The following is a 14,232-nucleotide window of genomic DNA, read 5'->3' on the forward strand; positions in this document are numbered from 1 at the left end:
GGTCACAGAAGTGTGACGAAAGAACTCTGGCCGAAATAAGATTAAGATTAATGTAATATAAAGCTGAAGCAAATTAACACCAAATATACAGTGCGTGTGTTTTTATTGGCTAAACTGGCAATATGACCATCCCCAAGTACAACAACATATATATATATATATATATATATATATGTATATACAATATTAAGGATTCAGGAGAGAATTAGGCACTTAAATGACAGGCACCAGGTTGGGTTAAATTAACCTGTAAACACCACCATTAGTCAAATAAATACACTGGGTACTGTAGTACATCCAGTGAAATATTCAGGTTGTGCATTTAACCCTTATGAGTATTTGACACCTAGGGGCTGGTTCAAGACACACTTATTGACCACATGGTGTTTGATATACTCCAGAATGTCCAATAGGTTGGGAATCCCTTATAGTGTATTATAAGCAAATAAATAAATAACAAACAATAGATAAATGTCAGTTCATTACAGCTGTTTCTAACATTTTTTAATAGATGAATGAGTACATTACAGCATAGCAATTAATCCATTTTCATCAGATGATACATAAAATTTAAAACAAGAGAAGAAGAATCCATGAATCCAGTGGGAACACACCTAGCTACCAGCCACGGCTGACCTTGAATGAGAGAAACAAACATTGGCAATAATGACCATTAACAGAGCTAGAAATACACTAAACTCTTAATGTATTTCTAGCTCTGTTAATGGTCATTATTGCCAATGTTTGTTTCTCTCATTCAAGGTCAACCTTGGCTGGTAGCTAGGTGTGTTCCCACTGGATTCATGGATTATTCTTCTCTTGTTTTAAATTTTATGTATCATCTGATGAAAATGGTTTAATTGCTATGCTGTAATGTACTCATTCATCTATTAAAAAATGTTAGAAACAGCTGTAATGAACTGACATTATCTATTGTTTATTTATTTGCTATATATATATATATATATATATATATACACATATACACATGAGTAAGGCACAGAAGTGGCTGTGTGGTAAGAAGCTTACTTCCCAACCACATAATTCTGAGTTCAGTCCCACTGCATGGTACCTTGGGCAAGAGTCTTCTACTATAGCCTTGGGCTGACCAAAGCCATGGAGTGGATTTGGTAGACAGAAACTGTAAGAAGCCCGTCTTATACATCATTATAAAAGCTTAGTGTGTCTACTTTTTGCTTCAGACAAAATAAATTCAGATTTATAAATTAGATAATGATTATAGACCAAAATACAATCACAACCCTACACAAAGGAGGTGAAAGTAATACAGATATAGCAAAAAACTTAAGATTAACCAAACAATAGTCTGGAAAATTGTTGAGAAATTTCAAGAGACTGGTTTCACCGCTAATTGAGCTGGACATTGCCAAAATAGAAGTGTGTGAACCCCTCAGCTTACCAAAACTACCAGGGAAAAGGTACAGTGAAATCCTCATTGTTCTGTCAGAAAACTGGCTGCCACAGCAAAGTTAAGCTGAACGGCGATGTATCAAATGCTGAAGGAGGACCTTAGGACCCACCTCTACAAAATGATCTGCTGTTATGAGCTCATGCAAGTTTATGAGACTGGAGAGAAGTCGTCTTATCCTGTGTCAGATTGCTGCCCAACTTGGTGTTTGCTGATGAAAAGAAATTTGACATCAAACAGACAATAAACCATCAGAATGACTGACTTTGGAGTGTATCTGGCTCTATTGAGGGGGTAGACTTGTAAATCGATTCCAATTCCAAATCCAGTCAGTTATAGTTTGGGCAGGTGTGACAGTCACTGGAAGGTCTCCCTTCATTTTTGTACCCTTGGGTGTTAAAATTAACACCCAGTGATACATTAGCAACATTCTGGAAACTGAACTGCTTCCATGGGCAAATGAGCACTTTCAAGGTGCACCTTGGAGCCCCCAACAGGACTTGGCACCATCCCACAGTTCCAAACAGACACACCACTGGATTCAGAAAATCATTGTTTCATTCATAGGCAAGGATGTATGGCCTTGAAGAAATTTTGATCTCAACCTGTTGGATTTTTCTGTTTGGTTCATTTTGGAGATGAGGGTCTTGAGTACACCTCATGCTTTGCTTGATGCTTTGAAAGCAAAACTGCACCTGTATGCCATGTGGGAATCATTCACACCTAAACTTAAGGCTGTGATTCGAAACAGAGGTGGTCATATCGAATAAATGTGGTAGTGTCATAATTGTGTTTCCTTTACCATTGCACTGCAATGCTCAGACTCAAAATATAACAATATTTTACTTTGGCAAAATTGAAAACAAGTTGATTGCCTTAATTTTTGGACACCCTGTGTATTGTGTGTGCATGTGCATGTGCATGTGTGTGTGTGTGTGTGTGTGTGTGTGCATTCATTTGTATGTGTTTTCACATCAAAAGACAAGCAAATTATTCCTTGTCCGTAGCTCCTGTCTGAGTAAAATCAAAAAGGCTTAACCCAATTAGCAATCATTTTCTCTATTATTTTACAATTTGTAATCAATGGCATTCATCCATAATTACAGGTTTCCAGTTAGGGCAATCATAAGTTTGTTATCTTTCTAATGACAAGAGTGATAAGCGAGTGTTTGCAACTGGCTGCAAAAAAGAATTTGTGTGAGGAGTTTAAGTTTGTCTTGATGTTTACACTCTCTACAGATATACATTAGCAAAGGACGCACACACACACACACGATGGGCTCATTTCAGTTCCCATCTACCAAATCCACTCACAAGACCCAGAGGCCATAGTAGAAGACACTTGTCCATGGTGCCATACAGGGATTGAACCTGGAAATATATTGCTGGGAAGCAAACTACTTACCACACAGCCATGCCTGAAGCATTACAGTTCTCTTGTGTTGGAGGGTAGTAACCTTGAATAAGCCCCTATTCATTTAGAATAGTTCTCTAGTTCTCTAGGCCAAAACAGCAGAGTATAAAGCCAGATTTTCATGAGAACTCTTGTATGTCAATAATCTTGTTATCCAGGTTGAATTTCTTGAAGAATTAGAAAAGAAATTCTTATTGTGGATGTAGAATTTAGAGTCAAGAGACTTCAAAGTAAACTTTACAGAGACAGAAATTTTTTCCTTAACAGGAAGTGAATCGGGACTTTGTTGCCATCAAGGAGTGGGTCCATGCTTCATTAATTCTTTTTTTTTTGTTGCTTTTATGGATTCCCATGACTCTGTCACCATCCAATTCCATTATAATGAATTTGAATTGGGAGATCAAGTCAAAGTGAATCTTTCATCAGCTGATTACACAACCATGGACGCCACCTCTATGGATGCATTGCAGTTACTCTCTTGATAGAGTTTGGTGATCCTGTCTGTTGATCTTCTAGGGTTTCTCCACTCAGCATCAATGTAAGAAGCACCATTGGCTCAGTTGAGTTCTTCCCCTACCTCTTCATAATCCACTATGTTGCAGTCCCATGACTTCACTGTATTCCTTATAGGTTGGCTGAATGGGTTCTATGCTTTGCCAAAGGGCAGCCCATGACTGCAGGACACAGCCATCACTCCATGAGGTATTTTCAAAATACCCACATACCTATATTTCATTATGCAGTGAAGGAATTTATTGGCACTCTGTACTGTGAATCAGATTCTAATAATGGCAGACAAGAGATGCAGTGTGGTCACAGTCAGGCTAACTAAAAAGAAACACTTTATGTACAGTTGTTGCATGGGAGTAGTTAGTAGTTGAAGTATCCATGAAATAAATTTTCTCAAATTCTCAGAAGGCTCTCTTGAAGTAGCTGATATCATCTCTTATTCACATGACCTAATTAATAAGAGAAGTGAGTGTTCTGAAAGTTTATTGATCAGAATATGATTGGGGAAGTGGCTAGTTTAGAGAGAGCTATTGCTTTTGCTAGCAACAAGGGGATTCTCTTTTCAAGTAAAAGGGAGATTGTGTGATGTGTATGTGTGAAATGATATGTTATGTAGCAGTAAATATGGACATTGAATGCAGACAATGTGTGATGGCTGGAAATAAATGAAGAGAGTACGCTCTGCTGAACAGGTGATGTCAGTATGCATGAATGAGGGAGAACAGATGAACTAAGAGGAAAAACTGGGTATAAGAAGAAAAGATTATGTACAGAGAGAAGACTACTAGTCAGGACTGACACTAGGAAGTGTGGGGCCCAATTAGAGAATTGTCAGTGGCGCCCTCTACTCTATAAAAACTGAAGATTGATGTTTTATTCTTTGTGTAGTATGCCAGTCTCAGCTAAAAAGTTTTGAGGGCTTGAGGCTCCACCATTAGCCACAATGATATATTAAAAAATTTGTCATAGAGTCCAGCACTTGAGCATGTGCATGGGGCCCTCTCTTGGTGTGGGGCCCAGTTTGAACAAATCTGCCTAATTGGCTTAAAATTGGCCCTGATGCTAGTATGTGTATATGGTGTGTATGGGATTGGATTGTTGGGTCAAGAAGTTTTTAGTAATCTAAGTGGAAAGGAAGCTACAGAAGAGGGAAACTGGGGATGATATAGGAGGAAATGATGAAAACTGATTTCAAGACTTTGAATCTCTTGAAGAGTTGACAAATGGTAAGACACTGTGACAGAGAAGACCAATCCAAACCTATGCAAATATTGAAAAGAAAAGCATAAAAATGATGATGTAGTAATATAGTAGTAGTAGTAGTAGTATGTAGCTTGCAGTTAGATATCCATCAAAGCACAGTGCTTGACTGTCTTCTGTTTATTATAGTCTTCCAAACCATAATAAAAGTGTTTAAGACTGGCTCCACAGGAACACTGTAAACTGATCTTGTTGATCTTTAAAGCAAAATCTGTGGAAGATTTGGAGAAGAAATTCAAGACATGGAGTCAAAACTCCATTGAAGAGGCTTGAACTAAACTTTGCTTGTGTGTGTGCGTGTGCATATGTATATATATATATATGGTGTGAGTTCGAGTCTCATAGCTGGCCGCCTACACTTTTTTCTGCAAAATAGGGGTAGCATTATCCTGCGTTTGAGAATTTAAAATCACTTCTGTAACTTTCTAAGACACCTCAATGCTTCTAAAAGCAAACTTCGTTTGTTTGTTTACGTTCATCGTAATTTGAATTTAATATATATATATATATATATATATATATTTACACATCCAAGTTAATCTGGATGTATTGTTTTAAATGTTATAAGCTCCTGTAATTGCCCTGAGAAATAATCTTGAGTAGATGTGTGCTAAAAAGCAATGATTATATCAGCAGATGAACTTTCTTCGGTAATGGCTGACCGGACTGTCATATTGCATGATTTTACCGCAATTTGTGCTTTCTCAGATACAAACACCCTAGCACCGAATGCCAAATGGAAATTCTATTAAACTAATATAACATTTGCTAAAATGTGTCATAACTGATTGTTTAGTCAGTGTTAAACTATATCAGTTTGACAGAATTTCAGTCTGACATTCAGTGCTAGGGTACCTGGTGCTGAGGAAGCACAAACTACGCTGAACTCACATGATACAACAGTCCCAACTGTTGGTGCAGACGAAATTTCCTCTACTGATATAATTTGTGCTTTTAGCACTCACCCTCTATACAAGATAATTACTCAGGATGATTACCACAGCTGAGGGCATTTAAAACAACATATCTAAGTTCAATCAATACATCATCATCATCTTTTAATGTCTGCATTCCATGCTGCCATGGGTTGGACGCTTTGACCAGACTCCAAACTTATTTGCCTTGATTTCTATGGTTGGATCCCCTTCCAACCATTTTACAGTGTGTGTTGGGTGCTATTACCATGCCACCAGCATGAGTGATTCTCTGTGGTACTGGCACGAGTGCTCTTTACATGACACTGGCACAATGTGTAAATTGATATTCATTACAAAGGCTGTTTCTGATGCAAATAGCTAATTTATACACATCCTGCCAATGTTGTGTGACATCCCTTGTTTCATATGTGCTGAATAACATAAAGCTTTACTTTCATAAGTCATTATTCAGGTGATTGAAGAAAATTGGGAATGTGTATCAGATATGATGCATGGATGCCCAGGAAATAAAAACTAGCACTCTGCCAGTAATGACAACGAGGGTTCCAGTTGATTGGATCAATGGAACAGCCTGCTCATGAAATTAGCATACAAGTGGCTGAGCACTCCACAGACACACGTACCCTTAACATAGTTCCCAGAGAGATTCAACATGACACAGAAAGTGACAAGTCTGGCCCTTTGAATTACAGGTACTACTCTCTTTTGTCAGCTGTGTGGACTGGAGCAACATGAAATAAAGTGTTTTGCTGAAGGACACAGTGCACCACTGAAAATCAAATTCGTGACTTTATGATCATAAAACCGAACACCCTAACCACTAAGCCATGCACCTTCACTTGCCTGGGAAATATGTCCTGTGTATCATGTGATTACACAGGACAGGCAAAGAGTTAAGATGCTGTGCTAGAAAAGACCTGAATAACTCATGGCAAAATCATTGTAAGATGTTGATAGTGATGATACTTGCAAATTAAACTTGCAAAGGTTATTTTTCAACCTGAGCTTTAATAGAAGATGCTTGTCAAAGTGTTCGCAAGATTTTAATCTTTAAGTTCATGTAATTCTGAGGACACACAATTGAACCATAGCTGAAAGTGTACATAGGTGCAGGTATGGCTGTGTGGTAAGAAGCTTGCTTCCCAACCACATTGTTCCGGGTTCAGTCCCATTGCATGGCACCTTGTGCAAGTGTCTTCTGCTATAGGCTCGGGCTGGCCAAAGCCTTGTGAGTGGATTTGGTAGACAGAAACTGAAAAAAGCTTGCCTGTTGTGTGTGTGGGTGTATATATATGCATATGTGTGTATATATATGTGTGTGTCTGTCTATTTTTTGTGTCTGTGTTTGTCCCCATAACCTAGCAGTTTGGCAAAAAGAGACTGATAGAATGAGTACCAGACTTCATTAAAAAATATAGTACTGAGGTTGATTCATTTGACTAAAAATTCTTCAAGACAGTGCCCCTGCATGGCCACAGTCTGATGAGTGAAACAAGTAAAAAGATTAAAAAAAAAAGAATGAAGATAGTCATTATCACTTAGCATCCATTTTTCATGCTGGCATGGGTTGGATGGTCCAACAGGAACTTTGAGAATGATGCTGAGGTCCATTGTTTGCTTTTACATGATTTCTGCTGCTAGATGTCCTTCCCAATGCCAGCCACTATAGAGTGCACTGGGTACTTTCTTTGTAGCACTGGCCCTAGTGCAACCACCAAGTAACTCACAAGGCAAGATCTCTCAACCAAGAGGGGGCATAGTATTGAGAGAGATAAAAGTATGATAGAGAGAAGGGAACAAGTATCTTGCTTAAAAGCAGATACATAATTTCCCCAGCTGGGAAAAAGAGAAATATGATGGCGATGGCGGCATAGCTTCTATGTATAAGGTGAAGATAAGAGAGAATAGAGATATATCTTTTACTAACCAGCACTCTGTTGGTTATGATGACAACGGTTCCAGTTGATCTGATCAACAAAACAACCTGCTTGTGAAATTAACATGAAAATGGCTGAACACTCCACAGACCCATGTACCCTTAATGTAGTTCTCAGAGAGATTCAGGGTGACACTGAATGTGACAAGGCTGGCCCTTTGAATTACAGGTACAACTCATGCTGGGTGGACTGGAGCAATGTAAAATAAAGTGTCTTGCTCAAGGACACAATGTGACACCATGTGTTGAACTAATGACCTTATGATCTTGAGCCGAATCCCCTAACCACTTAGTCACTTGCTTTCACTGGCATACCTATAGTAGGTGAAGGTATGATTTAGGGATTAGTCATTTTGGCTCAGTCTTACTGCAGACCCTTGGACAAGGCAAGTATCTTTTATTGTAGTGCTGGACCAGCCAATTCTTTGTGAGTGATTTGTGGGTGGAAACTGTATGCAGACTACCCCCACTTCCCGCACGTGGGTGTGAATATTTACATCCTGTTTGTTTCACATGTAAAAGCATGAAGCTACACAAGCTGTGGAGATTGTTGTCATTTTCCAATCAACAAATCATCTTTTGGCTCTGTGTTTTCGAAGGCATGGAATGAGAAATCTCTTATTTGTAAAACAGTTAAAGGTAAAAATTAGTAGCAGTATAGGCATCCAGCTGTGAAACACTGCTTCCATTAACCAACTAGCCATTACAAGCATGAAAGAAATGGTTGTAATAACACTGTGTAACAAAGATTTTATTTTTTATTTGTCTTTGATCAATAAGTGTTATTTCCTAATTGCTTCTGTCTACGGAAATGACTACTATTCTCTTCAAACTTTGCTTTTGTGACCTGGACATCAATGTTTTAAAACTAACCTATTTTACATCACATTTTAGACAATATGAGTGCATCTTTGATGATGAGCAGGAGTAGTGGGGGAGCATCATAGCCATGTGTTGAGAGGGATTGTTTGAAGTTTGAAGAGATGTAAGAAAAGCAAAGTTTGAAGGAAATATTAGCCATTTTTCATACTTTCTAGGAGTAAGCAAATAGGAAATAGCACTTTCTACCCAAGGCCAAAAATTGTGTCATACAGTGTAATGAGTGAGGGTATTTGTATATTTGTAACTGCTTATTATTATATACATATATTACTTCATATAAAAGAAGTTACATAATCCAACAAACAAACTTGTATAAATTTTATGTTTAAGGTTATGAAAGCCTTAAATACCCTTGACGAGATGATATCTGAGCCTCAAGATGAATATGAATCATTGTTAAGAGATATGAAAACAGTCAAAGAAGACAAGACATTTGATGCAGATACTTTCTCAGAGGTACGTCTAAACTTTATTGATATTTAAAAAAAAAATTGATCTGGATATTTTTTCCCCTTTTCATGACTTACTTAACTCTCCGTCTGTTCTGTCTCCCTGTCTCTCATCATCATCATCATTATCATCATGCTGGTATAGGTTGGACAGTGTGACCAGACTTGACAAACTGGGGGTGTGGGATGCACCAGACTCCAGTCTGATTTGGCATGGTTTCTATGGCTCGATGCCCTGGCATTAGGAAGGGCATCCAGGAATGCCCTTTCTAACACCAATATATATATATATATATATATATATATATATTTCAAATTTGTGTGATTGTGAATAGAATAATATATCAGTTGAATAAAGCTAAAACCCCAATGATTGTTTTCTAATTTGAACCAACTCCCTAGAAAATCTGGAAGAATTCAGCACCCTCCTCAATAATCTACGCCTTAGTCTCAAATTTGCAAGAGAAATGAGCAAAACACAATTACCATTTCTTGACATAATGGTAATTAAAAACAACACCACAATCACAACTGATATTTATTTCAAAAGCACAGATACACACTACTACCTAAATTTCGAATCATTCCACCTAAAACACACACAAAACACAACATTCCTTACTGCCTTAGTGTCTAGCCAAGAAAATTTGTACTACAGTCGATGATCCAAATACCACAGACACACGACTTATAGAACTCAAAGGATTTGTGCTCAAGCAAAATTACTCTCTCCTACTTATAGGAAATAGCATACAACGAGCAAAAGAAATACCTATAGAACAACTTAGAACAACACGAAAAAGACGAACCCATCAAAGGAACACAATAACATTTCTAGTAACACACAATCCGCATCACCAAAACATTTTTAACATCATCAAAACAAATTTGCCATTCATAAAACAAAGCGAAAAAAAAAACAAAAAAAACATAACTAATCAAACACTTATCTTAAGCAAAAGGCAACCACATAACCTAAAGAAACTATTAACAAAGGCAAAATTCAACTATGAACAAACAGGATAAAACATTGACAGTATCCAAGTGTAATGATAACAGATGTGGAACGTGTCAAAACATGCATACGGGTAGATCCATTAGAACAAAACAGGGACAGATTTTCGCAGGTGCAGATATGAACTGCAGAAACAGGAATTTGATCTACTGCACCATCTGAACATGGTCGATGCCAGCCACCCTCGCCCCGACTGGCTCCTGTGCCAGTAGCATGTAAAAAGCACCATCCAAACGTGGGTGATGCCAATGCTCCCTGACTGGCTCCTATGCCGGTGGCATGTAAAAAACCCCCCACAACACTTTCAGAGTGGTTGGCGTTAGGAAGGGCATCCAGCTGTAGAAACAGTGCTAGATCAGATTGGAGCCCAGTGCAGCCTCCTGGCTTGCCAGTCCTCAGTTACACCATCTAACCCATGCCAGCATGAAAAACAGATGTTAAATGATGATGATGATGCATTAAATGCTTGAATTGTGGGGAATGAATTAATGGAACGCTCACGAGTCCACAGACAACAAATCCATTTTTTGGAGTTTGTCTCCCTTGGATTTGTCTTTTCAGTAAATTTCTTATTTTTTTACATTATTTGTTTGATCTTGTTCTGGGCATGATGTTTTGTACTTGTATGCTGAGACTTATTTCTTCTTTATGTGGAGTTTGTGACATTTCTTCTTTGTTGTGTGAAGTTTGTGTGCTATGTATGTTCATATATATGGAGGGGCTATGTATGTATCCTGGTAGGATTGTCCTTGTTTGTAGTTACCCTCGTTTATAGGGGGTCTTCTTTAAAGTATTTGAGTGTAAAATATTGTTTATGTATGCAGGGAGAGATGGTTTCATCCCTAATGTTTAAGATGTTGTCTGTTGATTGAATAATATTTAATTTTTCAATAATGCAGAGTTCACATTTGATGCCCTGTCCTCTGTATTTTTTGACTTTAGCAATAATATTCCATTCTATCTGGGGGTTGTTTATTCCAAACCAATGGTAGCCTTAATTCACAAATAAAGAAATCATTTATTCACCAATGTGGTGTTGAGCACTCATTTATCGTTCTATATTTACGCATATATATATATATGTATATATATATATATATATATATATATATATATATATATATATATATATATACCTGAAACAGATAAGAAAAAAGATTAGCAATACTACCTAAGAGTTGGGTAACAATTATGTTAAACATCTGGCAACGAGGATATAAAAATGATGATGTAAAAATGAACAAAAATAATAATATTAACTTCCAACAGAAGTCAGTCTCAAAGGAGGATATGTTGTGGCAAGAGTCATTGACACCCCTGGCAGATTGGAAGAATGGACTAGTTGAACTCTTATAAAGAGTAGTGGTTGGTAGTAGTCAGCAAGAGTGTTTTGGTAGTCTCCCAAAGTGCATTGTGTGAACACATTGATTAAACCTCTGCTACATAATTCATCAACACCAACCTGTGGCAGGACTTACCCTGGACTAATCTTATACCCTACTATTCCACATTATGTCATTTTATACTGTAGCACCCTTATTGTAGTATACCATTATTTACTATGTTGTATTCCTCCTCACTATTGTCCATAATGCTTTATTTTATTTGAAGGCCATTCTCTCAAACTCTTTAGACTTATTTTATAGACTGGTTTAGTGGAAAGTGGGTTATACATCTTTCCTATATAAAATTAAGAATATAACGGAACGCTGAACTCCAGACTATCAACACTAACAACATTTATTCAAGGTGAAATATATACATCTTTAGCTCTTGTTTGTTGAGACGTCTTCTGTGTGTGTGAGCATGGTTGTTGGGACGTTGGTATGTAGATGTAAGTGAGCTGTCTAGCGTAAGTTCGAAAGATGGAGAGAGACAGCTAAACACGTCCTTGCTCAATCGCTGGCCAGCAAGAAAGAGACAGAATGAAGCAGGAAAGCTTGGTTGTTGAATTCCATGCATGCATGAGACTACGCATGCGCACAGCGTTACTACACTGGCATTAGAAAAGGCTTCGAGCTGTAGATTTTATGCCAAAGCTGATGCAGCTCTGTAGTTTGTTAGAACTTGTCAAACTGTCCAACCTAGAAATCAGATGTTAAATGATAATAATAACGATGATGAAACTAACCATGAGATGCTAAATCAAAACGTTTCTGGTAAACATTCATGCAGATTTGGACCACTCTCTACTAAGTGTTCTGCATTAGAGGGGTATTTGGTCTTCTTGAAGGTCGTTTAAATTCTAAAGTTATTTAGAGTTTCATAACCTCTCAGATGACCCAATAGCCTTCAAAGGCCCATTCTTATGTTAAAGGGGCTCTTTCAGTCATACTTACTTTAGGACAGCTTAATATGAAACATTACATTTCATTTTTTGATGTTCCCTGTCCTGGATATACTGCCTGTTCCCTCATGTGTAGTCTGGTCTTTTGAGATGACATCCTTAAAGATAGTCATCAACTCTTTTGTGATTAATTGTTGTAAATTGGTGATATTTTCTTTGAGTTTGTCATTGTCTCTGATATTTTTGTTGTTGCTCTTTTGTGATTGTGATGATAATGATATTCTCTCATAGTCTGAGAAAGAAGGTTCTGCAATTTCTTGCCAAAAACAGCTTTGGTCTTGCCAGTCCTTGATTTAACTTCTTTAATATTTTTCCCCTCTGATATAATGATGGCTCCCAAGTACAGCTAACAATTCAAGCTTCCAAATAAAGCCATCAACTTTGTTTCAAAATTATTCAACTGTTGCAAATTGGTGATACTTTCTCTGAGTTTTGTCTCTGATATGTTTGTTGTTGTTGCTCTTTTGCAATAGTGCTGATGATGGTAGTCTTTCGTAGTCTGAGAAATTCTTGCTCTGCAATTTCTTGTTGAACCAGCTGTACATATGATTTGTATGTACTGCACATTAACTCACACCTTCCATCAAATCAACATTGCCTGAACAGGTGCACCACACATCAGGTGTTGAAGTGACTGCAGAGCAACATGAGATGAAGTGTTTTGCTCAAGAACCCAATGCACCACCCAGTCCAAGAATTGAAAACACTATCTTACAATCATGAGTGCAACATCCTATTCACTAGGTCACACACCCTCTTTGTGATTGTCTTTCTAATGAGATACACTGTCTATATGTTTCAGTTAATTTGGAAAATAATCAAAGATTGGTGTACTGGGGAGTTTAAACTTCTTAATGTGCAAGGCCTATAAGTGTTGGCAATCATAGACCTCCACTCATGCTTGTTCTGCACACAATTTAGTAACTTACTGGGTTGGTCTTTCTTTAGCTGGAAAGACCAACCCAGTAACTGGTAAGGCGCCCAAATATCTTCTCTCTTTCTCTTCCTTCACTTCTTCTTTCTTTCAGTTTCCCTTTTATCATTGTGTATTCATGGCTTTGTCTTCTTATTTCATGTCTAATTAACTGAGCCTGTTGTCTCTTTAGTGTTGTTAAGGTTTCTGATCATTTCTTCTTTTTTTAGCCCTTTAGCATTTAAACCAGCCATATCCAGCCCAAGTATTCTGCATGCTTTATGTTCAAACTGCCCAGATCTGGCCTCTCACACCTATCATACAATGTCATTCTAAATATAAACGATCTCATCATTAAAATCGAAAAACTACAAGATAATGTATGTCAATATATAAGCATTACATTTGACAGAGAAGTCTGTCTTTCTCTTTCTCTCTCTGACATCTTCATTATTCATCTATGGAACCACATCATTGCAATATTGATGAGCTTTTGTCCTTGTTTGTCGATGTTCCAAGTCAAAAAATAGGGTGTCAATGTATTCCCTTAGGACTCTTCTCTCTTCTTAATAGCTTTTTGTCTTGTCAATAAATATGTGATCTTGCCAAAAGCAGCTTTGGTCTGGGCAGTCCTTGATTTCACTTCTTCGATATTTTTCCCATCTGATATTATGATGGCTTCCAAGTACAGCTAACCGTTCAAGCTCCCAGATAAAGCCATCAACTTTGTTTCAAAATTGTTCTATTAACTGTTGCAAATTGGTGATACTTTTTTTGAGTTTGTCATTGTCTCTTATTTTTTTTTTTGTTATTATTCCTCTGAGGACTGTTCTGTTTTTGCGACAGATTTTGTACAATAACTAAATTAAGCTGGCATATGGGACTTGAAAGGTTTTTATATGAAATTATGACATGATGGAAAATTCAAATTTTTGAATATTTGAAACACAAAGGTTTGTATCATGAACCAGGGGCAAGTGGGTTGGTGTTCAGAAGGTTAACTGTATTATTAAAGAGGAGATGGACAGATTTTTTGTTGGTTTCTCATCATGATGACTTCTGCTTCTGATATGTTGCCTGATGAAGGCAACACCCGAGAGAGAGAGAGAGAGAGAGGGAGGGAGGGAGAGGGAGAGAGA

At 37.5% G+C, this 14,232-nt stretch overlaps 1 protein-coding gene across 1 annotated transcript in view; it reads left to right on the forward strand.

Moving 5' to 3' along the window:
* The window catches only part of LOC106877388 (EF-hand calcium-binding domain-containing protein 5), a 207,420-nt gene that overhangs the window by 19,043 nt on the left and 174,145 nt on the right, over positions 1–14,232 (forward strand). The window contains exon 4 of the mRNA XM_052976829.1: positions 8,700–8,825. Within this exon, the coding sequence (XP_052832789.1) occupies positions 8,700–8,825 (126 nt within the window). The remainder of the gene's footprint in view (positions 1–8,699; positions 8,826–14,232) is intronic.

This window comes from Octopus bimaculoides, chromosome 25 (assembly GCF_001194135.2).
Source record: "Octopus bimaculoides isolate UCB-OBI-ISO-001 chromosome 25, ASM119413v2, whole genome shotgun sequence".
In the NCBI taxonomy this organism is placed as follows: domain Eukaryota; kingdom Metazoa; phylum Mollusca; class Cephalopoda; order Octopoda; family Octopodidae; genus Octopus; species Octopus bimaculoides.